This window comes from Nomascus leucogenys, chromosome 15, assembly GCF_006542625.1.
Source record: "Nomascus leucogenys isolate Asia chromosome 15, Asia_NLE_v1, whole genome shotgun sequence".
In the NCBI taxonomy this organism is placed as follows: Eukaryota; Metazoa; Chordata; class Mammalia; order Primates; family Hylobatidae; genus Nomascus; species Nomascus leucogenys.
The window spans coordinates 71,513,712-71,538,538 of NC_044395.1; the positions used below are offsets into that span (position 1 = coordinate 71,513,712).

General features: G+C 47.9%; 1 protein-coding gene across 14 annotated transcripts in view; it reads right to left on the minus strand.

Moving 5' to 3' along the window:
* The window catches only part of MRVI1 (murine retrovirus integration site 1 homolog), a 124,004-nt gene that overhangs the window by 58,298 nt on the left and 40,879 nt on the right, over positions 1–24,827 (minus strand). For 3 of the 14 annotated variants that reach the window (XM_030794746.1, XM_030794748.1, XM_030794745.1), the window contains exons 2-7: positions 24,248–24,405; positions 6,218–6,324; positions 4,228–4,298; positions 1,760–1,933; positions 967–1,044; positions 200–252 (exon numbers count right to left, since the gene is read on the minus strand). In XM_030794746.1, the coding sequence (XP_030650606.1) occupies positions 200–252; positions 967–1,044; positions 1,760–1,933; positions 4,228–4,298; positions 6,218–6,324; positions 24,248–24,405 (641 nt within the window). Of the gene's footprint in view, positions 1–199; positions 253–966; positions 1,045–1,759; positions 1,934–4,227; positions 4,299–6,217; positions 6,325–24,247; positions 24,406–24,827 lie in introns of those variants that run through there. The other 11 variants (XM_030794750.1, XM_030794755.1, XM_030794754.1 and 8 more) reach the window with 8 other exon arrangements.

Below are 24,827 nucleotides of genomic sequence, written 5' to 3' on the forward strand. Positions count from 1 at the left end.
TGAACATGAGTCAGTCAGCAATGGGAAGAGATCGTGTTTCCTCTTGAAATATCCCCAAGGAAGCCCCCTAGCAGTGGTGTTCATGCCCTCCACCCAGCACCCTCATCTCCAGTGGGTCATGAAGGGCCTCCTGGTGTTTGGGATAAGGGGAGAGACCCATTGGCATAGAAATAGCACAGCAGGTGGGGGGTCCTGTCACCTGTGGTGGCGCTCCAGGCAGAGGGGATGGCGGGCCACTGCACACATCCAAACCTGGAAGGGTCCAGACACTAATGAGTGAGGCCCAGCAGCCCAGGCCCTCAGCCGTGCTTTCAGCCATATCTCCCTCCCCAGACTATCCTCCCTTCGCAATCTTAGGCCTGGAAGATTTGCTGACTACTTCCCGTGTGCCAGGTTCTCAGGTGGGCCCTCTCCGAATGTTCACAGAGACCACAGGAGGAAACTGAGGCACGGGGAAATCAAAGTCTCATGGCCAGGAAATGTCAGCACTGAGATGTGGGCCCAGGCTGCCTGGCCCCAACCTGAGTGTGCCCTGCCACACTGATGATGGCCGGCTGCCCTTCCTGGTACCCACCCCCTTTCCTTGTTGGCCAGAGGGTGTGGCTCTGGGCACATGAAAGGGAAGAAGTCAGACCTCAAAGAGGCCTTTCTGTATAAGCTCTTGAGGGCTTCTCTGAGCCTCCCTGAGCAAGAGAGGCTGTCCTAGTCCCCTTTCCCACCCAGCCTTCCTGACCCTGGAGTACACCTGCCTCTCGACACGAGCCCAAGACACTAACAGAAAGTCTATCTGCCTCCTCTGGGTGGCCCAGCAAATGCCCCCTGGAGAGGGGTCTTGCTGTGGGTGTGAAGGGGCCAGAGTTCTTGAAGGGGAAGCCTGCAGGCTGGGAGGCATGCTGATCTGTCCAGGCTGAGCTGCCACCCAGAGCGAGAGGCAGGGCAGGAAGTCCCCGGGCAGCTGGGCCTCACCTGGCGGGGTGGGGACTGTAAGCGAGTTACTTCGAGAGGATGTAGGAGAAGCGCTGGGGCTGAGGTTCGGGGAAACAGCTGTGAAGACAGACACAAATTGGCTGGCATTCGTGAAGGTTTAGGACTTCAACCTGGCAAAGGCATCCTTTTAGGTATTCCCGGGCCCTGGGAACTGGGTCTGCCTTGCTGGGCTCAGGGGCTGATGCTGGACTGCCATATGACACTCCTGTCACAGCCCAACCCCTCCCTGCTGCTGCTCAAGAGATGGGTGCCCTCAGGCCATCTGGGGGTTCGAGGATAGAGTCACACTCCTCAGCCTGCCTGGCCTGACCTCAAAGCACTGTCCAGAAACTGAGGCCTGGCATTGGTTGGCAGGTACAGCTCCAGAGGCTGCTCCTTCTAGACTTCCCAGGGTGGCCCTGACTTCAAAAGCTCCCCTTGTCCTCCTAAGTACACTTACACACTTGCCCAACTTTTTGCTCAGGAAGAAAAATGACTCTAGCATAGAGGAAACAGGAGGATTTCTGGGCCCAGGAAAACCTTCCCTCTAACCCAGAAAGTCCCCGAAGACCATCTCCCCTTCCCCAGAGGGCCTAGGATCCTTTCCAGCACCCACAGTTAGAGATCAAGGGAAGGGAGCCCAGGACAGAAACCTGACCTCTGCTGAGGAGAGCAGGCGAGTCCAAGGCGACCTCCTCGGAGGTGAGGCACCCACTGCAGCTGGTGCCAGGCCCTTCCCTCCCGACCCTGGAGGGGCTCAGGGCAGCCACCTGTATATCCCGGCCCACCCTACCTGATGGGGAGTCTCCGGGGCTGCTCCTGGACTTCCTCCCACGGCGGGTCAGGAATCGCTCACTCACCAACTTGGCTTCTTCCAGCAGCGCCAGGTTTTTCTTCTTGTCCTCCTCTGAGATGCTGATGTCTGGCAGCTGGTCGTTCACCAGGTCAATGATGTGCCCGGTGGGGTCTGCAGAAGGAGGGTGAGCTGGGGTGAGAGCCACTGCATCCATGGCCCCAGGCTGAGGTCATGCCATACCACGCCTCATCCCAGGGACTCTGCCCACTGCTGACCCAGCCAGCCAAACCTCAGCCCAGTGCCATCAAGAGGGTTGCATGGGGACAGACAGTGGTTTCCTCTGCAGGCCTGGCACCTCTGGCTTATAGCCTGTGGTCCTCTGTCACAAATGGTCCTGGAGCCATCTCAGTTTCCCAGAATTTTCCTAAACTCTGTCGGGAAGGGAAGGCCACCCAGGAGCACTACCTCCGGCGCCGTCTGCGCCCCCAGTGCATTCTTGCTTCTGGCCTGTTTCTTTCACAAGCTAATGCGCTTAAGGTTTGTGAATAAAAGGAGACCAAAGATCACTGGCCATGGCCACAACCCCATGGCCACCTTCCCTCCACTCACATTTTTCACCCCATTTTTCTCCAAAACTGCCCCTCTGGATGAGGTGGGTGAATGGCACCACCTCTCACCTGGCTGCTCAGGATCACAGGACTCACTCCCCACTTCTCCCTCTTCCTCCCTCCCCCAACATCCAATCAGTTGATCAAGTCCTCCCTGCATTTACCTGTAAACATCTCTGGAGCCTGTTCCTCATTTCCATTCTTGCTCATTAGCTCTTTATTTATTTATTTATTTTTTTATTTTTTTTGAGACAGAGTCTCACTCTGTGGCCCAGGCTGGAGTGCAGTGGCACAATCTTGGCTCACTGCAACCTCTGCCTCCCGGGTTCCAGTGATTCTCCTGCTTCAGCCTCGCTCCTGCTCGTTAGCTCTTACCTGGACAATTATGTCTTCCAACTAAGAGGTCCTTGCCCTCAGGCGAGGCCCTCCGTCCCATCCCGCACTGCCTATCAGAGTGGCTATCAGAGACACATCTGGCCATGCCATTCTATACCTCATCTCATGGGGATTTCTCATGCTCCTCAGTGTGGTATCCAAACCCTAAACTGGACTCAGCCAATCTTGCTGGCCCCACATACTTCTCCCGAGTCCCTCCACTTCAGCTGTGCCTGGAATGAACAGCTCCCATTTCGCCTCCATCGGGTTCCATTCTTCTTTGGGCAGCAGATCCTTGATTTTCACTTGGTAAAAACCTCTCTGATTCCCCGTTAGCTAACTCCCCTCCCCTGTGCCGAGTGGGAACGTGGACCAGTCTTGGCCAATCAATGAACCGAATCCCCTTGGCCACAGGGATTGGCTCAGGGATGGCCATGTGAAGCCATTGAGAGGCAATCCTGGTGTGGAGTATATGGAGAAGAGGAACTCTCCACTGATGGGGCGTAAGCTTGGAGTTGCTGGTAGCTATTGGCTACCATGTGTTGAAGAGTCTGCCAAGAAGAAAGCTAACACACAAGAAAAAAGGTTCAAGAGATGAAATGGGACAATTGCTAATAACCCACTTCAAGCACCTGGATCCAGCACTACCTGAAATCACAAGCCCTGGCTTTTGTAATTTTTTTTCTTTTTTTTTTGGTGTGAGGTAGTTTGAGTTGGGTTTCTATCATTTGAAAAAGTCCCCATTGGTACACATGGCAGAGTTTCAGTTGCCAGCAACATGCTCCATGGAGGTTCCTGCTCTTTCAATGTGTTTCCTATTCCCCCTGGAATGCCTTTCCTCCCTCGCCTATCTGTCCAGCTCTCTAAGGCACAACTCAAACGCCACCTCCTCTGGAATACCTTCCTAAAACTTCCTCTCCTCAGAGAGATTCGGTCTCCTTCTTGCCTTGGCTGGCCTAGCTCTTCTGTGCAGTCCCTTATCATACAATGCCCCAATTATCTGTTCATTTCTCAGTCTCTTCATAGTCTATGAGCAGCATGAAGGCAGGGACCAACTCTATATGAGATCTATGTTCCAACAGCCCAGGGAAGATCGTGAGCCACCATCTGGGGATGAGCAGATGACCAGGGCAGCCGGCCTTACACTGAGGCACCCACTCTAACCTGGATGTGGGCCTCTCTAGCAGAGGCTGGAGGACTCTGCCCCCAGACCCCAGAAATGAGCTTCACTCAGCTGTTCTTTCCTCCTTTGACTTCTGCATCTTCCTCTTCATACCCTGGTCTTGTCTTTTGAGCAATGAAAACGGAATTAAATATGTTTCTCCTAGACCCAGACACAGGAGGGCTGATCTACCCTGTCCTGTTGGGCTTATCAGGAGGGAGCTCCTTGAAGAGCAAGAGAGAGTAAGGAGTCAAGCCCAGCCACACTGCCAGACCTCAGTCTTTCTACTCAAACATGCCTTAGATTGCCCTGGTCCTTACCCACAGATGTCAGGGAGGCAGTGGACACCTTCAAGTGTCGGTGAGAAAGCCTCTTGTGGGGACTGTGAACTCTGAAAGACAGAACAGTCATCTTGTTCAGAAAATCAATCCACAACTTGAAAATAGGTGAAAAGATTCCTGTATATTCTTTCTTTCTTTCTTTCTTTCTTTCTTTCTTTCTTTCTTTCTTTCTTTCTTTCTCTTTCCTTCTTTCTTTCCTTCTTTCTTTTTTTTCTTTTTGACTCAGTTTTACTCTATCACCCAGGCTGGAGTGCAGTGGTGCGATTTCAGCTCATTGCAGCCTCTGCCTCCCAGGTTCAAGCGATTCTCCTGCCTCAGCTTCCTGAGTATCTGAGACTACAGGCATGTACCACCACACCCAGCTAATTTTCGTATTTTTAGTGGAGATGGGGTTTCACCATGTCAGCCAGGCTGGTCTCGAACTCCTGACCTCAGGTGATCTGCCCACCTCGGCCTCCCAAAGTGCTGGGATCACAGGTATGAGCCACTGTGCCCAGCCAGATGCCTGTATATTCTTTCAAAGTCATCCTAGAACATCATCTTACAAGCTTCTCGAGGGTTTCTCTGACTCTCAACTTGGGAACATCTTAGAAATGCAAATTCTCAAGCCCCAACTCAGATCAGAAATCCCGGAGGTGGGCCCAGCCAGCTGTGATTTTACAGCTCTCCAGGTGATTCTGATGCATGCTAAAGTTTTCCAACCACTGCCCTAAGAGGATGTGACTTTGACTTACTATTTCCTACTCATTAGGTCCCAGACTCTGAGCTAACATCTAACTTGTAGAAGCCTCATAAAATGTAAATCATTGTTGTCTGACAAAGACGCAGATGATTTCTGTTTGGGAAAAAAGACAAAAATATGGCTTCGTTGCCCTGTAGAACATTCACCTATTTTATATCTAACTTAGCAGTTTTATTCCAGCACTTTCCTCCCCACTGATAATATATGTATATCTATTGCTTGCATTCTCCTTTGAACCGGCTTTGTTATCCAGATGCTTCTCGTATTAATGAGGTAAGCAAATCTTTGACATATGCTCAGTATATTTATATGAGAATTATCTTTTTCTTTTTCTTTTTTTTTTTTTTTTGAGACAGAGTCTCGCATTGTCACCCAGGCTGGAGTGCAGTGGCGCGATCTCGGCTCACTGCAAGTTCCACCTCCCCGGTTCACGCCATTTTCCTGCCTCAGCCTCCCGAGTAGCTGGGACTACAGGCACCCGCCACCATGCCCGGCTAATTTTTCTGTATTTGTAGTAGAGACTGGTTTCACTGTGTTAGCCAGGATGGTCTCGATCTCCTGACCTCATGGTTCACCTGCCTCAGCCTCCCAAAGTGCTAGGATTACAGGCATGAGCCACTGCGCCCAGCTGAGAATTATCTTTTTAACTTTTTGAAAATTAGACAATCTTATTTCAGCGAGCCCAGTTCGTGCGTGGGCTAGTGCTCTGTGAAACCAAGGCGGAGACATTCCTCTACCTGTGAGCCCATGTCCCTGCCAAGAGATCATATTCCACACACTTTGGCCAGGGGCAGGATTCTACATTCAAACACCTGCAGCTTTCATGTTTGGCTGCAAATAGCTGGGCAGTTATTATGGGAAACTCCCCTGTGGTGATTTATGCTTTTCTTAAAGGCTAGCCCTTTCCATGGGGGACCAAGTCCTTCTGGGGCCCCTGGGCATTAAATGTTTTAACTTCCACTAGCCCCGCTCGGGGAGGGGGCTGCGGATGGGCTGGAGCCCTCACAGAGCCAAAAGGGCCACATCCAGGAGAGGAAAAATCATTTTAGGAGGAAGATAATGGAAAAATTCCAATTTCTCTCTTGTATTGTGAAAAACTGCTTGATTATAGTTTAGGCAATAAAATGATACAAGAAAAAAGAAAAGATTTATTTAAAAATATAGCTGTCTGATCCTCATGTTTTAGGAAATATTGTTTGTCACAATGCAAGGATCAGGCACCTGTACCTGTTGGCCAGGTTTTTGTCGGTTTCTCCTTCTGGTGAAGTGGCATCCCCAGTCAGGACAATCGTGGGAGGTGGACTGCAAGATACTCCTGCGGGAGGAGGACCCTGCTGGTTTAGAACAAAAACACAGTTAGGCTTGGGCTGGTGGGAGCTTCCAGGGACAGGAGCTGGAGCATTTATTCTCACATCGTGATGCTCAGAGCCATCTTGATAAGGGGACAAATGCAGTTTACTCTTTATTCCCCCAGCTTTATTGAGCTATAGTTGACAAATAAAAATTGTATATATTCAAGGCATACGATGTGATGTTTTCATTACCTTGATACAATGTTTTGATACAATGTGACATATTCAAGGCATACAGTGTGATGTTCTGATGTGAAATGATTACCACAGTCAGGCTAACTAATATATCCACCAACTCACATAGTTACCTTTTTGTATGGTGGACAATACTTAGCAAATTCCAAGTATACAATACATTATTAACTATAGTCACCATGCTGTACATTAGATCCCCAGAACGTATTCACCTCATAACCAAAATATTAAGTTGAATCCTTTGACCAACGTCTCCCCATTTCTCCCACCCCCAGTCACTGGCAACCACCATTCTACTCTCTGTTTCTGCAAGTTTGACCTTTTAAGATTCTACATATAAGTGAGATCATGCAGTATTGTCTTTCTGTGCCTGACTTATTTCACTTAGCATAATGTCCTGCAGGTTCACCCACATTGTTGCAAAAGGTGGGATTTCCTTCTTTTTTTAAGGATGAATAATATTCATGTGTGTGTATACAGATACAATATTTTATTGTGTATATATTTTTCACATTTTTTAATTCATCCATTGACAGACATTTAGATTGTTTCCATACCTTGTCTATTGTGAATAGTGCACACATATAGGTTATTTGGATTACTCAGAAAACCAAAAAGGCAGTTTCTCCTTTATTCCCCAGCAGGCCCTCACCTGAGCTTAACATGGTCCACTATTCATGCACTAAGATTAGGGACACTACAAGCTATCCCTGGTTAGTTCTCACTAGCAATGCAGGAAAAGAATGGTATAGAGTCCTCAGATTGAGGCCAGCCTGGCTGGGGAAGAATGATGGCCTGGAGAAAAGGTAGTGGCACCCACACACCCCTGATGTTCCATGACAGTCCTACCTTTGGGTAACTTTGACATTTCAGTAATCGTAATTTGTTAGAAGACTCTCCTGGGGTTTTCTCTTAGGTCCTTCCATCAACTTAAGAGGGTGCCTGTCATTTTCCTTCTCCTCCTTCTCACCCCCTTGACTGGTGTATGCTGCCACTGCTCCCTCTGTGAGCACCTGACTGCCTTTGCCAAAGGCCTGCCTCCTAGCGTCCCAGAGCGTGTCACTGCCACCTCCACTATTGGTGCTGCCTCCTGCAGCTTCAAAGCAGTGGGTGCCCACTGTCCCTATTGCCACTTTCCCTGGTGGGCCAAATCCTTCTAGAGCCCCTGCACATGAAATGTTTTCACCTCCACTAGCCCCACTGGCGGTGGGAGCTGCTGATGGGCTGGAGCCTCTGGCAGAGCCAGGCTGTGTTCTTGAGCCCTCAGTGTGCAGGTGTTGGTTCCCTGCAAGGTAGGGAGGAGGCCCGCTCTCCTTTTGACGTTAAGTCTTGTTGTGAAATGGGTCTCATACAGTGCTATATGGACTTCTTAAGTCCCACAATTTTTAGTGAACCCAGCTTTTCCCATTTTCATTTTCATCTCTTCCCTTCTTTGGCCCCAAGCATAAGGCCACATGAGCTGGAGAAGTCTCTGGGTGAGAGTCCAGCCTGGGGAGCACCATGCTGCTTCTCTTGTGGAAAGGATGCTTTTATGTGGAAACCCAGAGCCAGATCCTTGAGGAGATGTTCTTGGGCTCTGTGTTCTTATCCGGGAGCTCTTCAGTGCAGACAGCTACAGTGGCTGGAGGGAGAGGAGGCACTCAGAATCTCCCGGGACATGGAAGGGAAGCTTGGGCAGAGACGTGGGCTGTGTAGAAGCGGTAGAAAGCAGCATTGCCTATTGGAAGAGTCAGACAAGCCTGGGCTCAAATTTCAACTACTAGCTGTGTGTCGTGGACAAGTTATTTAACCTCTCTATGATCCATGATTATAAAGTCTAACTCACAAAGTTAGTGTGAAAATTAAAAATAACACTGATAAGGTACCTACTGCATGATTGATATTTTTATTTATTTAATTTATTTAGTTTTGAGATGGAGTCTCACTCTGTCGCCCAGGCTTCAGTGCAGTGGCACAATCATAGCTCGTTGTAGCCTCTGCCTCCTGGGCTCAAGTGATCGTCCTGGCTCGGCCTCCTGAGTAGTTGGGACTACAGGTGTGCACCACCATGCCTGGCTGACTTAAATTTTTTTTTTTTTGTAGAGACAGGGTCTTACTATGTTGGCCAGGCTGGTCTTGAACTTCCAGAATCAAGCGATCTTCCCACGTCTGCCTCTGAAGGCGCTGGGATTAAAGGTGTGAGCCACGATGCCAGGCCATGGTTGATATTCTTAATGTGCTAAGCATCTAGAATATGATTAATATTTTAAATAAATGTTTATATTACTTCAGATTTCTTTCTCATTCAACAAACACTTTATGGTTATCCACCATGTGCCAAAAGCAACTTGAGATATGAAGAGAAGACCCTAAAGGGCTCGCAGTCAAGCAAGGGATACAGGGAAGTAACTCATAACGAATATAAGGTAACAAGGGATGGACTACATTCTGTGAAAGCTCAGAGGAAGGAAAAGAAAACTCTTTAGTGAGGGGAGTTAAAGAAGACTCTAGAGGAGTGGACATTTGAGCTAGGTCTTGAAGGATGAATAGGAGCTTGCACGACAAAGATGTTAGAGGACAGGATTTGGCCAAAGGGAATCGCATTAGCAAAAGGCATTACTGGGAATCAGGGATTTGTCAGTGTAGCTGGTGCAGGTGCATGGACTATGACACGTGAGATAGGAGAGGTCAGGGCTGGGGGAATTGTGAAACTGCAATAAGAGACTGAGCCAGCTTCCAAAGGACCTTGAAGCTACTCTAATGAGTTTGGTCTTTATGGTTTTGGAGATGGGAAGCCCTGAAGGTTAGGCTTGAGAATAACTTAACTACCCAAAGGGAAATACAGAAATGTTGACAGCAGATCATCCATGCATCCCTCTGTTCACACTGGTTGAGATGACAGAAGAGGCCCAGTTATTAGAACATCCATCATCCCCTATAGGAATTCTGAGGAGCTCCCTGGTAAATTGGAGCTGTGTTTCCAAATGCTCTCCATTTGGAAACCTAGAGTTGGCCAAGAGAGAGTGACAAGAAGTCGGCATGGTGCTTGTGGCTGAAACCAAGACTGGCTGACCTGTCCTCATGATCCCAGAGCTCCAGTCCCTCCGAGGACACAGATACCCATCCTTCTGTCAAGGACCCCCCCTAGAAGAGACACCCAGGGAGTTTTCTGAAAAGCAACAACTCATTCTCTGGATAGTATGCCTTGATGGGCTGGTGATAAGCTTGTCCTCCTGTGGCTTTATCCCTCCGTTCCTATAATGGCACAATGGCCAAAGGCCTGCTCTGTCTCACAGGAAGATTATGCAAGTAAAAAGAAATGATGAATGTGTATACACTTTGATAAGTGTCATATGGTCTACAAGTACCCTTGAGCCATGATTATTATTAAAATGAATGATGGCTTTATTCAAGGTGAGCCAGTTTTTCCCATCTTTTGTCCAGTGGGCTCCCCTGGTGGGAGGCCAGCAAGCAGCAGAGGCTGGGGGTTTCCAGGGGACCAGAAGGGAAGTGGCACTATGATCTGGGGCCCTGAGGACATGCAGTGGAACAGTATTCACAAGGGCTGGGGAGGTTAAGAAGGGGAAGCAGTTTGTCAAATGGCAGGTAGCCAGATAGAGGGGGCAGCAGGCAGGGCCAGGGGCAGGTGCCAAGCTAAATGGGAGAGCCAGGGAAGAAGAAGGAATAGGGAGTTTTCTACTGTGTGGGTTTTCTGGTGAGTGGGAAGAGCCGAAGTCTTTCCAGAGGAATCTCTTCACATCATTAAAGGGGAGTAGCATTAGCAAAAGGCATTACTGGGAATCAGGGATTTGTCAGTGTTTCTGGCAGGTGTGATCTCTTGGATGTTAATTAAGCAATCAGCATCCTCTGACACATATTCTGAGCTCAGAGGTGCAAATCAGAGACCCATGTGCCTGTTTGCTAGTAGTGTTTACAAGTTTTTAAATTAGTTACCAATGTTCCGTAATTGTAAGAATTCACATAAAGGTCTGGATAGCCTGCTTTTCCTTAAACTGAAAGATCAAACAATCTTAGGCCCACATTTCTGCAGAGTAACCTGGTTTGAGCTATCCTAAATTGGCTTTCTTCAGTGATTTGTGCTCCCTGGCCCCAAATGCATCTGAGTTACCACCCTGTGTCATGTAGTTTTCATCCTGGCCTGGTTTTCCAGAGTACAGGAGGTTTGTGCTTAAAATCTCTCCTGCCCACATCATCTGGGCAGCCTCATGCCTATCACCATGGGAACGCCAATGGAAACTCTGACTGTACTTATAGCATGCGCGAGCTTCTTTCCCTGGATTTTATTCTGACCGTGAAAATTTGAGCTCTGAAAGTTGCCTTTTTCATGTCTGTCATATTTAGAGAATTTCTTTCTTGTATGAGTCCTCTGATGAACAAGAAGAAATGCATTTTGGCTAAAATATCATTTTTACATGCATTCTATCACATGGTTTCTGCCACCCCTTGTGGTGGGGCTTTACAAATTCCTGGCATGCATTGATGAGGACAGGCTGTGTCTATTTAAAGGGGCAGGATGGGCCAAACATGAGCTAACTCCGTGTTGTATTCTGAAAAAATACTTGTGGTTGTATTAGGAGAGTTATAGCATGTATCCATTTCCAACAGTTTCATATATTCAGGCTGCTAAATAAGTAAAATACATATTTTATTTTATTTTTATGTATTTTTTTGAGATGGAGTCTCACTCTGTCTCCCAGGCTGGAGTGCAGTGGCATGATCTCAGCTCACTGCAACCTCTGCCTCCCAGTCAAGCAATTCTCATGCCTCAGCCTCCCGAGTAGCTGGGACTACAGGTGTGCACCACCATGCCCAGCTAATTTTTGTATTTTTAGTAGAGATGGGGTTTCACCACGTTGGTCAGGCTAGTCTCCAACTCCTGGCCTAAAGTAATCCACCCGCCTCGGCCTCCCAAAGTGCTGGGATTACAGGCGTGAGCCACCACGCCTGGCTTTTGTTTGTTTTTAATCTTATTGACACTATCTACTTCTCAAAGCAATTTAAAGTAACCAACAATAAAATATAAGATATAAAAACATGAGACTATATAAATGGGGGAATGATGGATGATTTGACAAACATAAATATCCCTAGCAGACAAAGAGAAGCTCATGCTCCTAACCATCTATGGTTGGGAGTTGTGGTTAAACTATTTGCCCTGAAACCTAATGAAGCCGTGATCCACGTGGCGCAGACTCTGAGAAGGCTCGCCTTACAGAACTGTTCAACAGAAAGAAAACCAACATAGAAGGAACTTCATTCTTTACTCTCACCTCTCAAAGAACATGAAAGGGGAACAAATCTTCACTCCCATCCTGAACTCTCCTCTGCCCTTTTCTCTTTCCTTCACGTTTCTCACGCCCCCTCTCTGATGACTCTTCCCCTGCTTGCCTCCCTGCCCAGATCCTCTGTCTATCTTCTCTCTCTCTTTCTCCTGCTCCAGCCTTTACTCCCCCAGCTCCATCCAGTTATTTTTTGTGCAGATTGTCTTCATTTGTTTGTATGATTGACTCACAAACATTTACTGAAGAGTCTTGCAGAGCAAAGACCTTCTTGGAGAAGAGAGGGGCACTGGGCTGGCAATGATCAGATTTTGTTTGGCGTCCAAGAAAGGGATGCGGTCTATGAACACTCCCACATTATTGGACCTTATTCTGTCCATTCATCCAGCAAACATTTATTGAATGCCTATTGTGGCCAGGGTCTATGCTAAGGCCTGAGAAGACAAAGGTGAACTAGGCAGGCCTCTGCAATGCTTCCCATTCATTAGCATGACGGAATGGGGAGAGAAGGGGAAGTAACCTCCACTGCTATTACTAATAGTGTCCTCGGTGTTGATAGCTACCAGGTAAATGGGTACAAGGCACTGGAGTGAGCTGCCTTCTGATAGGAGCTTTCTCTGCTTGCTGGCTAATGGCTACTTGAAGCAAAGCCCTCCTGACTGTAGGCATCTCACTGGGGAGGAGGACCAGGGCAGAGGTGCCCATACAAAAAGGCAGAAACAAGCCATGGGTGGCAAGTGCCAAGCAGGTAACCACAGACACTCACAATTCCAAGTGGCTTACAAAGCAGGAAGCATAAAGCGATCAGGAGGAAATCCTCTAATCCCTTGATGGGACATCCTGGAAGGCTCTTCACACTTGCCTTCTAATGTGTGCAAAATACACAACTCATAAAATCATAGTGTTCTTTCCCTCATCAGCTCACAGAATCATTGAGCAAGCTCTGGGCAACTTCTCCTTTTCTGCAAAACTGTTTTTGTGGGAACATTCAGGTCTTGTGGGTGCTGTTTTTCACTCTATCAGGGACTGGGGAGACAGTAATCCAGGAGAGAGTGTGTGGGAAGATTCTAGGGGCCCTCTGGGGTGAATCCTGCCAGATTTTAATGCAGTGCACACACGCATCCCTGCTCCCATTCTGAGCTGCCAAACACAAGGCAGGCCTTCAAGAAAGCTTGGGAGAGCAGTAAGACCAAATATCGTTGGCCAGGCAACTTACTGGCTTAGGGGCTTCAGGGCCTCAGGCTCAGAAGCCACACTACCTTATGCTATACTTTTTAGCTGTATAACCTTGGGCAAGTTACCTTGCCTCTCTGTGCCTCAGTTACCTAATCTATAATGGAACTATCTCACAGCGTAGTTATAAGAATTAAACAGGTTGATATAGAAATAGGATTTCTGGATAAAGCACAGGATGCCCCAGTTATATTTGAATTTCAAATGTACAACAAATAATTTTTAGTATAAGTGTGTCTCAAATATTCCATGGACATAACTTTATTCTCTCTCTCTCTCTCAACTGAATCTTGCTATGTGCCCAGGCTGGTCTCAAATTTCTGGGCTCAGGTGATCCTCTTACCTGAGTAGCTGGGACTGCAGGTGTGAGCCACCATGTACAGCATATAATCACATTTTCATTTTCCAAATCTGGCAGCCCTAGATGGCAAGCCTGTGGAAGGGCACCTAGCACTGAGCAAATGCTCACTAAGCATTAGATGTTATGTTCCCTTATTATTCCCTTTGGGATTGAATTAATGACTTTGGCATTTGGTTTTGAAAAGATTGTTGCTGTTAGTTCTGGGTCTCCTCAATCATTTGGAGTTAAATTGGGAGGGCCCAGCCCCTGTGGTCACGGTGCAATGGAGCATCTCTCCTGGGGCATCTGACCACATAAGCCCAAGTGATCAAGGACACACCTCCAAGGTCACCTTCACCCTGCTCCACTCCCTCTCTCACCCTCTGCTTCTCAAACCAATCAATGCCCTTTGTGGGTTACCAACATGGAAGCGCAGAAACAAATGTGGCTAGAGGGAAGTGGCAGTTACTCAGGCCCACTGCGTGGTGGGCCCTGTCCCAGACCATCCTTGTGTTTTCTCACCGAATCCTCCCAGAAACTCAGTGAGTAAACCTCAGGACACCATCTACAAATTGAGGGTGGTAATACCTCCCAAACTCATAGAATTGTGAAAAGGAAATGAGAAGATGAAAGTGAAGGCCATGAGCATGGGGTAGAAGATTGATATCTTTCTTTTTTCTCTTCTGCTTTTCTAGTTTGATCTCCACTTTATCAATGCAAAAACTGACTTGCTCAGGACTGTGCCACTTGTAAATAGGGGAAGTGACTGAACACAGGCTGTGTCCTTCCCACGACACCACGCTGCTCTTACAGCTGCATCCCCAGTTTTTGGTCTCACCTCCCCTGGTTCCTGGTGCCCTGCTGGCCTCTGACACTCTTATTCTTCGAAGCTGCACTCTCCTTCACAGAAGGTACCTCTTCCTCCAGGAAGCCCTCAAACCAGCACGAGGCTGAACATACAGCTGGAGAAAAGGACAGCAGGGGCAGAGGATGCCCTTGGCTCACTGCCCTTCTCACTCATCCATGGGCCCAGCCTCCCTGGGGGTCCATTTCCCTTCCCTGGAATCAGCCAAGCACTGAGGGCTGGGTCATCTCCCGGCAAGCTCACCCTCTAATAAGCCAGCAGGCCACATCTTGTTCTCCTTAAATAAATCTTATAGAAACATTTAAATGTTTATTTCACTCATAAATTCTCAGGAATGCACAATAGTTTTCCTAACCGCCTGGGCACAGGGATAAATATAGGCCAGTGTCATAAATGGGAATATTAGCTTCCTTTCCCCAGAGTCACATGGCTAGGCCCAGGCTAGGAAACTGTAAAGAACAGCCCCAGCCCCAGCTCCAGCCCACTCTGGCTCAGGCAGGCATGGGGGGTTTAGATCCTGTAGATGGGTGCTGGCAGACAGCCCAGGAGAGGAGGACCTTGCTGGAAGGCAACGTGGGCTAGTGAAGAAGTTGGGTGGGCCTAGACCAGAATCCCACCTGGGTGACCTTGGGCAAGTGACTAGTTACTAAACTTCTCTTTCATGGTCTAAAACATTATATAGAGCTAATAATCACTATTCTCTAGGCTTGTTTTAAGTATTAAATGAGAGAAAGCAATAATAATGATGGTGAAAGTGGTGGCGGTGGGTGGGCGCTGTGAGATTGTATCCCCAGATCCCTGTCTTATAGCCTGGAGGGCAAACAGGGACTGCCTTGGTAGAGAGGAGATCCAGCAGCAAAAGCAGCCAGTGCTCTTACAACAGGATAAAAGGACTCTCTGGGCTGGGCGTGGTGGCTCACGCCTGTAATCCCAGCACTTTGGGAGGCCAAGGCGGGTGGATCACAAGGTCAAGAGATCGAGACCATCTTGGCTAACACAGTGAAACCCCATCTCTACTAAAAATACAAAAGCGAAATTAGCCGGGTGTGGTGGTGGGCGCCTGTAGTCCCAGCTACTCGGGAGGCTGAGGGGGGAGAATGACGTGAACCCAGGAGGTGGAGCTTACAGTGAGCCGAGATTGTGCCACTGCACTCCAGCCTGGGCGACAGAGTGAGACTCCGTCTCAAAAAAAAAAGGACTCTCTGGGGATTTGAAAGAAAATGATTATCCCAGCGGCAAGTCCTGGGGGCACAGGAGAGAGCAGAAGTGCCTCTGCTGAGTTCTGCTGGACATGGGGCTCCTCCCTGCCAAGCACAGAGGGCCAGTTCCCTGGCTCCCCGAAGGCTCCCTGGTGTCTGCCCTATAGGCCCTCCCTTGCACCAAGGGCCTGCTCTGCCTCTGGTGGATCCTCTTTCCTGCCATTGTCCATTTATTTCTAGAAGTCAGATATAAAGAACAACTCCTTGTTCATCACTGTTTTTACTCTCATGCCAACAGACTCTGGGAGTGTGGAAAAGCACACAATATATGTTAGCTTTATTCCAAGGAGAGTAACTCAGCTAGTCGTTCATCCGTCATATCTTCTATCCTCCCTTCCTTCCTCCCTTCCTAACACTACTCCACCCTCCATTTCTTCTGCCTTTTAATGCAGTCATTTAATCATCTAGCCAGCCAATTATCTACCCAACCTATGACAACACAATCGAGCATCTATCCACCTTTCCATCCATCCATCCCTCCCTCCCTCCGTAAGCTCCCACCGCATGCTGGAGCCTATGCTTATGGGTGGAGATACACATGTGAAAGGCACAGTCTGTGGCCCCCAAGTAGCTCACACATAGCCTGATGTGGGGAGACAGAAAAACAAAGAACAGCAATCTGTTTCATTGCTCACAATAGGAACTAAGGGAAAATAATTTTTATATGCATTTCCGACTGTCTGTAACCGTCAACATTTCTAAAACACTTTCTGCCTTGTTTTAGGCACTTCCACAGCTAAATTCTCACAGCTCTTACCCTGTGACCAGAACCACTAGAGGCCAGCCTGGTGGAACTGTCCTCTTGAGCTCCTTTTTATAATGATGGAGCATCAAGCACCTGCTTCCCATGCATGGGGCCTCTGGTCTCCTAGCTAGGGCCAGGAAAGGAAGGAAAACCTGACAGGATGACATTGGTGGGCAACTTGAGTTTGAATCTCCATTTGACCACAGCACAGCTAGGTGATCTTTGACAATTACATAAACTCTCAGAGACTCCATTTCTTCATTTATAAAATAGAGATAATAATATCTACCTTGGAGGGATTAGACCACATACCAGGTGCCCAGTAGTTGCTACCATTATCTTGTATACCAGATACTAATATTTTAGTGATAATTTATTTTAAATTATTTTATTGAAGGCCTTAATTGAGGCTGTTCTTGCAAAGGATGTGATGAGATAAGTGAAAATGAACTCAGAGAAGATGAATTCAAAATCCTCGATGGGAGCATCCAAGTACTTCCTGGTTTCTGGTGAGTACAGTGCCCTTACCTGCCTCGGTTTTCTCATCTATAAAGTGGGATAACCATCATGCCTGTGTCTTGGAGTTGTTGTGAGGTTGCTATGTGTAAAGTGCCTAGAGCAGTGCCTGGCACATGGGAGGCACCGTATGAGGGTTCTCACTGGGGAAGCTGGGGGGCAGGGGGATCCCTACTCTACACAGTCCTTAACGAGTTCCAAGTGTTTTACATGCTTCATCTGTTTCCTCTTCATCTCATTCCTGACAGATAATTGATCCTTTGGGTCATACGCCTTTTCTCCAGTATGGGAGCACACGGTTCCCAAGGAGTTTCCAGGGAGGTATAGGCAGAACCTCTCTGTTGGCCAGTGAGGACAGGGCTTGAACAGCCAAAAGGAGTCAAATGGTTAGAGAAGCTGGCAATCTGCCTTCAGCAGTAAAGTATATGGCGAAACTCGAGATATTCCCATAGACAGCACAGAACAAGTCTCCTCCAGGTCCTGATGGGAGAAGGCCATGGGAGAACACAAGAGCAAATTGGATCTGGCAGAACTGGCATTTGGTAGTAAATCTACCAGGAAGTGAGCTTCCTGAGAGCAGGACCTTAGTTAGTTAATGCTCAATAAACATTTATTGAGCAAATTCAATACACATTGATTGAGTAAATATACTTCAATTCCTCGATTCCATATTTATTGAGTGCCTACCATGTGTATGTGAATAGCCATCCCTTGCCTCTGTGCTCAAACTCTATTGCATATAATGGGGTATTTTTGGACTAGAAATAGGAAAACAATTAATTATAGCCCATTTCCTCAGCTTACAACCATGAGACAGTGGAATCAAGGCCTTGCTATTTCCCTATTATGTGATTTTCAACAACTGGCTTAACCTTTCCAAGCCTTAGTATCCTGATCTGTGAAATGTGCGTAGTCATCACTACCATGTAGGACTGTGTTCTGAAGGTTAAATGCTAGAAAACACTAGGAGCCTGTGTGTTAGTTTCTTTCCCTTCATCTGGATAAGATACCTAACGGCTCTAAATTCACACTTTCATGGGGGTGACACTCTCTGCTCTGTCTACCTCACAGTGGTTTTGCACTTGCAATGTCATTGCACTTGGAGTGACACATGTGGAAACTTTTTGCAAACTGTTTTGTGCTATAGGGACTGAGCACCTATTGTGAGCTAAGTACTTTGCTCATCACTTTATATATATTATTCCAGTAATTGAAGTCAAGCTGCCTGGGTTTGAATTTAGCCTCAACCACTTCCTTAGCTATGTCACCCACTGCACATTACTTTTCTGTGCTTAAATTCTTTATCTGTTAGTGGGAATACTAGTAGTTTTCCCAGGAGTATTGTGAGAATTAAATGAGATAATGTAACATATAAAATAAGCCTAATATGGTGCCTGGTGCATAGTAAGTTCTTCATAAAGGTTAGCTGTTGTTAGTGGCTATTCCTGTAACTCTTAGTTTCTAGATGAGGAAACTGGGGCAAGGAATAATGAGGAATCACTTACCCAAGGTAGCAGTCAAGGATGTGAAGCCCAAGTTCTTCCTGCTCTGCCATGCTGCTTATACCTTACGTTCCTATGAGCCTTTCCTGTACCTTCTGGAACTCTCTGGCTGCTTGGTCATCCTCCTCTTCTAAAAGGACAGACAGGTTGGCTCTGAGCCCGGCCCACCGACTGAGGGTGTAAGCCAGGATAGGCCTCCTACAACCCTTGTCCACTGTTTTTACTCTCATGCCAACAGACTTTGGGAGTGTGGAAAAACACAGTATGTGTTAGCTTTATTCCAAGGAGAGTAACTCAGGTAGTCATTCATCCATCATATCTACTATCCTCCCTTCCTTCCTCCCTTCCTAACATTAGTCCTCCCTCCATGTCTTCTGCCCTTTAATGCAGCCATTTAATCATCTAGCCAGCCAATTATCTACCTAACCCCAGATTTGTTATGGTGGCACTTACATCAGTTCCCGTTTCTGAGCCAAAAGAGGAGGAAGGCCAGCAGCTCCATGGCCAGAGGTTCTAGGTGCTCCACAAGCAGATCCCTTCCTATAAGGGCCACACAAACAAGACTGCTTCTCCAGAGCACACTCCAACCTCATCTCATTTACTTAAAAGTTACGGGAGGGGAGGGGCGCAGATGCCACTCATCAGTGGAGTGCTGCAGTGACCTTAAGTCACAAGAGCTACTGCATAACAGGGCTGAGCATCCATGTCTGCCTAGAGCATCAACGAATGAAACACAAAGTGGATGCTCGGGGAGACCCAGAGTGCCCCATGCATGTGGCCTAAACCAGGCAATAGCATGGTGGCCTGTGTTTCTAGGAGTCAATGTGCCCTTCCCCTTCCTCAATGTGTCCATGTCCCTTCCTCATTCTCCTTCAGCTAAGCAATCAGACAGCCCACTCAAGTTAAAGTTGGGCTGTTTGATTACCTGGCTGAAGGAGAATGAGGAAGGGGCATAGACAGGCGTGTGACATGCAGCTTTGGTTGCTGGCCCCACGAGCTTGTGCTCCCGAGGGGCTGGCAGGCAGAAGGGGTTTGGTGGTGCTTTGGCATTCCCCTGACAGCGAGCTCTGAAGTTGGCCCTTCTGAGGTGAGTGGCTTTAGGAACACAGGACAACGTACTGTTGGCCCAGGTCCCAGAGCTTTCACAGAGGACCCAGGGGCAGTAACAGTGCTCACTGCAGGGTATGGACTAAGCATGGGCTTTGGGGTCAGGCTGCCTGGGCCCAGATCCTGGGCCTGCCACTTATGAGATGTGTGACCTTGGAGGAGGGTAGTTAATTTCTCCGTGCCTCAGTTTCCTCAGCTACGAAATGGGAATGATAATACCTACTGTAAGGCTAATTATATGTTAAATGAGTTAATACGGTAGATGAGTATCTGGCACGGGGTTAGCTATTATTATTAAGTGGCTTCGTGTGCAGTGGAGGTAGGGGAACAGGAGGAGGTGGTAGCTGGGTGCTGGAACGGGTGATATGAAGAGGTGAAGTCTGCTTATGAGTTCACACTGACCTGCCCCTGGGGGCTTCTAAAACCCTTTGGAGGAGGATGGGAGTTGTTCAGGTGGAAGCTAGAGCCAGTGAAAACCGGGCTCTTACAGCTAACGTGAGCCTCTTTGTACCCTCAGGTTTACAAGGCACTTCAGAGGATGCTGCACTGTCCGGGTGAGTCAGCTTCCTACTGTGGCTGCTGGTCACAGTCCAGGAACTCATCTAGGCCTAGGTAAGATTGCATCTGGAGCCTGGGGCCAGGTCTGGGGCCCTACAGTAAGGCGGAGATGGGCTGGTATGTGTCCTGAGCGGAGGTTAGGAAGGCTCTGAACACTGTCATGGGAGCAAAGACTGAAGAAACTAGAGAAAGAGACTCTGAGAAGACTCAGAACTGCCTTCCTGCATCTGTATGATTTCACACCGCTATAGGTTGTATGGAGGGCAGAACTGAGGGAGAGTCTGGGGGGAGGCAGATTCCAGCTTGACCAGGACAGAGCTGGCCAATCAGTGCACAGGCTTCCTTGGGAGGTGGTGAGCTTTTCATTATAGAAATATTCCTACAGGTTCCTACGCCGGGCCCGGTGGTACACGCCTGTAATCCCAGCACTTTGGGAGGCCGAGGTGGGCAGATCACTTGAGGCCAGGAGTTCCAGACCAGCCTGGCCAACATGGCGAAACCCCATCTCTACTAAAAATACAAAAATTAGCCAGGCATGGTGGTGCAGGCCTGTAGTCCCGGCTATTCGGGAGGCTGAGGCACAAGAATCGTCTGAACCTGGGAGACAGATGTTGCAGTGAGTCGAAATCACACCAATGCACTCCAGCCTGGGTGACAGAGCGAGACTCCATCTCAAAAATAAAAAGATATATTCCTACAGATTCCTAAGACCTGCCTCAAGAGATTCCAGTTCAGTAGGTCTTGGATGGCTGAGGACTCTGGTGTTCAAAAAATTCCCAGGGTGACTGAGTGGGGTTCATGTTATAGAGAGCTTTGCCTGCCTGGGTGGAGCTTAGATGTGACCTGGGATTCTTCTAGCACTGGCAGTCTGTCATTCTGTGGTCCCCTCAGGTCCCAGGCTTGTGTCCTGACAGCTTCTATTCCTGCTAGAACCCCTTGGCTACAAACTCTCCCTGTTTAAGGACCAGTGCAGAAAACTCCACTCAGGACATAGCCTTAAAAGTGCATTGTTGGGGGGCTTTTTGTGGTATTGGATTGCAGCTTCTGATTAAGGACCTGAAGAGTATGTCTGTCTGTGCATGCTTGCGTATCTGCACTTGTGTCTGTGTGTGTACGTGCAGAAAGAGAAACAGGATCTAGTCCTACAGATTTTGTGTTTGTGTGTGAGAAGGCCTCGGCTAGTGCTCATGCCAGTGATGGGAAATAGGGGCTGGGACCTGAGGAATCACAATTAGGGCTGGACCCCGGGGAGCTGTAAACTTAGAAGGATGCTCTGTTCTTTGCCTGCTTCACAGACTGGGAATTCAGGCAGGATTGGGACTTCCAGCCGAGTCATCCTGGCCAACCCCGCTTCCTTGGCTGCCTGGCCTCAGATGCTCCCAGGGATTCAGGTTCCAGCCCCCTGAAGGCTCCAGGCCAGCTCCTAAGGCCTGACCCTCCCGAGGCCGTGAGTACCTGAGAAACCCAATGTGGGTGGTCTGGTGGGTGCAATAGTGGGAGAAGCACTTTACTCACCATGCCTGGTTGCATTCTGAAAAGGTTTGAAATGTCCAGGGTGTGGCAGTAAGGGAAGAGGGTAAAAGAAAGTTGAGTTTAATGTGGCCTTTGGTTGGGGGGGTCTAAACTGCCCCAGCTTCATGGTCCCTCAGGCTATAGAAGGCACTTGAGGGCTGGGCTGAACAGGCAGAGTCTAGGAGGCAACAACTAACCCTTGTACTGGGTAACACATAAGAAACCAGCAGCACAGCAAAGTTAACAGACTTGGTCTCAAAGTTTCTTGGCCAAGACAAGGTCTCTTGACCAGAATGTAGAGGAGCTGGGATTGAAGCCCAGCTTGGTACGACGGCACAGTTTATATTCTTAAATCCTGTGCTACGTGTCCTCCCTGATAGGACCTGGACTTCTCGGCTCCCGGCTCCCCTGAATTCCTGCTGGCCTTCCTAACCATCATGGCTTCAAAACGCATATAGGTACGGTGGCATTAGGTTGGCATGATGAATTTCCAGAGGTTGCCACAATGGGGGGAGGGTTCCATGAGCTTGCCTGCCACAAAGTTGAGAGTAAGCGATCCCTGATTGGCTAGTGGGAGCTCCAAATTCCAGTTCCCCACAAGTTCAGTCTCCCTGTGACCCTGAGCCAGAACCAGACTCTTATTAAATAACGGATGGTCTCTGAAGGCCCTTCAAGTGCCACGATTCTCTCTGTGCCCATGGGAAATCAAGACTATAGAGAGAATGTTTGCAGGTACTGATAGCTTCTGCATTATTGGGGCCCAGCAGAAGGACCCATGAGGGAAGAATACATGAGTGAACATTATTTTTACAAATGGGTAGATTCTTAGTGAATATTCTCATGTTATGATTACATTTGTTTTCCTACACATTACAACTCTAGGAACTTAAATAACAAACACTTTAAAAAGAACGGCCCTTTGGACCTCCATATCCCAAACCCATGGGATCAAGATGTTGTAGAACTTGGCAGTCTTGTGGGTGGGGAGATGCCCTTCCCTTGAATGTCTAAGTGACAGGTGTTTATGTTGTCTTGTTTTGTGTTTCCTGAGGATATACTTTGAAAGAACTTTTAATTATAAAGCATTGTAACCAGGAAGAACTTAACTCAGTATAAAAGCCTGTCTTCACTGACAGCAGAGGTGCATCTTTGCTGATCTTTTATTATCTTATATCTTAGGAATGCTTTTAGTCTTGGGGCAGCTGTTTAGGAGAGTTGCCCAGGATTTAAGAGCTACATTTTGCCTGAGAATCTGATTCAAGGGTACTACCATTGTTAGTGAAGTAGAAGGGGCCAGGGATGGCCATTTTCAGAGAAGTCCAGGATGAGGAAATAGGGATGCTAAGGAGACAGAGGCCAAGAAAGTCATGGCCTGAGGGTCTGGAAGCAGTTGCATTTGAATGCAGTTGTGAGTGTTTTGTCTCTCCTTTCCTTAATCCTCAAGCTTTTGGAACTTGGCACCCTCAGCAGCAGGACCCACTGTTTCCCAGAATGTGGGCCTGGACTTGATAAAACCCTGGGCTGGGCTGCCTGAGGTGGAAGGGCTAGGGGGTTGGCCCACTGTCATTTAGACATTCAAGGGAAGGACAACCCCCTCACCCCTAAGGCTGCCAAGTTCTGCAACATCTTAATCCGATGAGCTTGGGATAGGGAGATACAAAGGGCCATTCTTTTCTAAGTGTTTACTATGTAAGTTCCCAGAGTCGTAATGTGTCAGAAGACAAATGCCATCATAACACGAAAATATTCACTAAGAATCTGCCCATTTGTAAACATAATGCTCCACTCACAGATTCTTCCCTCACTTAAAAAGTGTCTATCCCACCTGGCTCAGGTCAGTTTGGACGACTGTCTGATATAACAGGACAATACCATTTCAATGCAAATGAACTGCAAAGTTCCTGAAGTCAAAGAAAACAGTGATGGAGAATTTTACATGCAAGGTCTTTGACCAAGGAGATCAGATAGAGCTTATCAATTAAGTGAAGAAAATACGATGAGGATGATGCTCAAATAGGTTCTTCAAAAGGGAATAATTTGAATATCGAGGGACTGAAAGAGATCCTTGGGAAAATGGATGAAGCCCTTAAGCATTAAACAGACGGAGACTCTTAATTAGGTGCTGTAAAGTAAAATGTGAAGAGCGAGTTACTATGTGAACAGATCATTTTGCTGAGAATAAATATACCCACACCAAAATCAACATTTTATTCTTTCTTCAATCTGAAAATTAGCACATAACCTATATTTTGTAATCTGTATAGCTAAAAATAGCTTGTTTTGAACGCCTCATTTGTACAATAAAAATCTCAATGTCTCTTTAAATTAACCTGCTTTCATCATTTCCTTTCTATAATAAAATTTCACTGAAAACCTTTTTTGCTATTTACTATACAATTTTGATCTCCATTTTAAGTGGATTCACTTTAAGTGGCCTTTTCTCGTGCCCACTCACCTGACATAAGAGGTTCTCAGTGCTAATGGTTCTCATCTAAGACCTTCTCCGGTTTCAGAGGGAGCCTGCATGGTTTGTGGTTTGACTTCTGAGGCCTCAGTCAGACACAGCCTAGATGGTTGGTTCTATATCCAGAATATTTGGGGCCTCGGTCAATTCAAACCAACTCAGAGTAATTGATTCCCCAGTATGGAAGCCACACACCTTCTCCAGGTACCCACTGCAACCTACATGAGCTGTCAGCAAACCCTCTGGCCAGCCTAAAAGCTGTGGCCTCAGCCCAGGGTGCTTGGCTTGGCCCCCAGCCAGGCTAGCTGAGGGCAGGGAGGGGGCACTTACTTGGCCGGCAGGGCTCTGGGCTGCCTGTGGCTCTCCGGGGGGCTCCTCGTCCTCGGGAATGTGGGGCATGGCAGCCTCCTGCTGGGAGTGGCCACGTGTGCCCGGAACCTCCGCCGCGTCAGCCCCAAAGATGCTCCAAGAGGCCTGGGCTCCACAGGCTGGGGAGACGCCAAGAGGACAAGTCAAATCCATTCCCATCCCTGTCCCAAGCTGGGTTCCATTTCCCGGAGCCACAAGCCACAGTGAGAGCCGGCTTGAGTTTGCATCAACACCGGAGGTCAAACCAGGCTAGGCGAGGGCATTTGGAATTTCATTTCCTCCAGCTCTCTGGCTTTGTTTACAAAGTCAGAGGTGACCTTAGAGATTTTGCATCTAATTTGGTCTTTACAGTAAACACAGCTATCCCAGAAGGGAGAAAAGTGCTTCAAACTCCTCAAAGCTGTAGCTAATGGAAGATACTCCATTGAGATCAGATTGGCAGTTGTTTACCACTTACTGAGCACCTACTGGGTGCCAGGCCCTGTCCTAGGAGCATCACCATCATCTAATTGAATCCTCAAGATGACCTCTGATGTAGGCA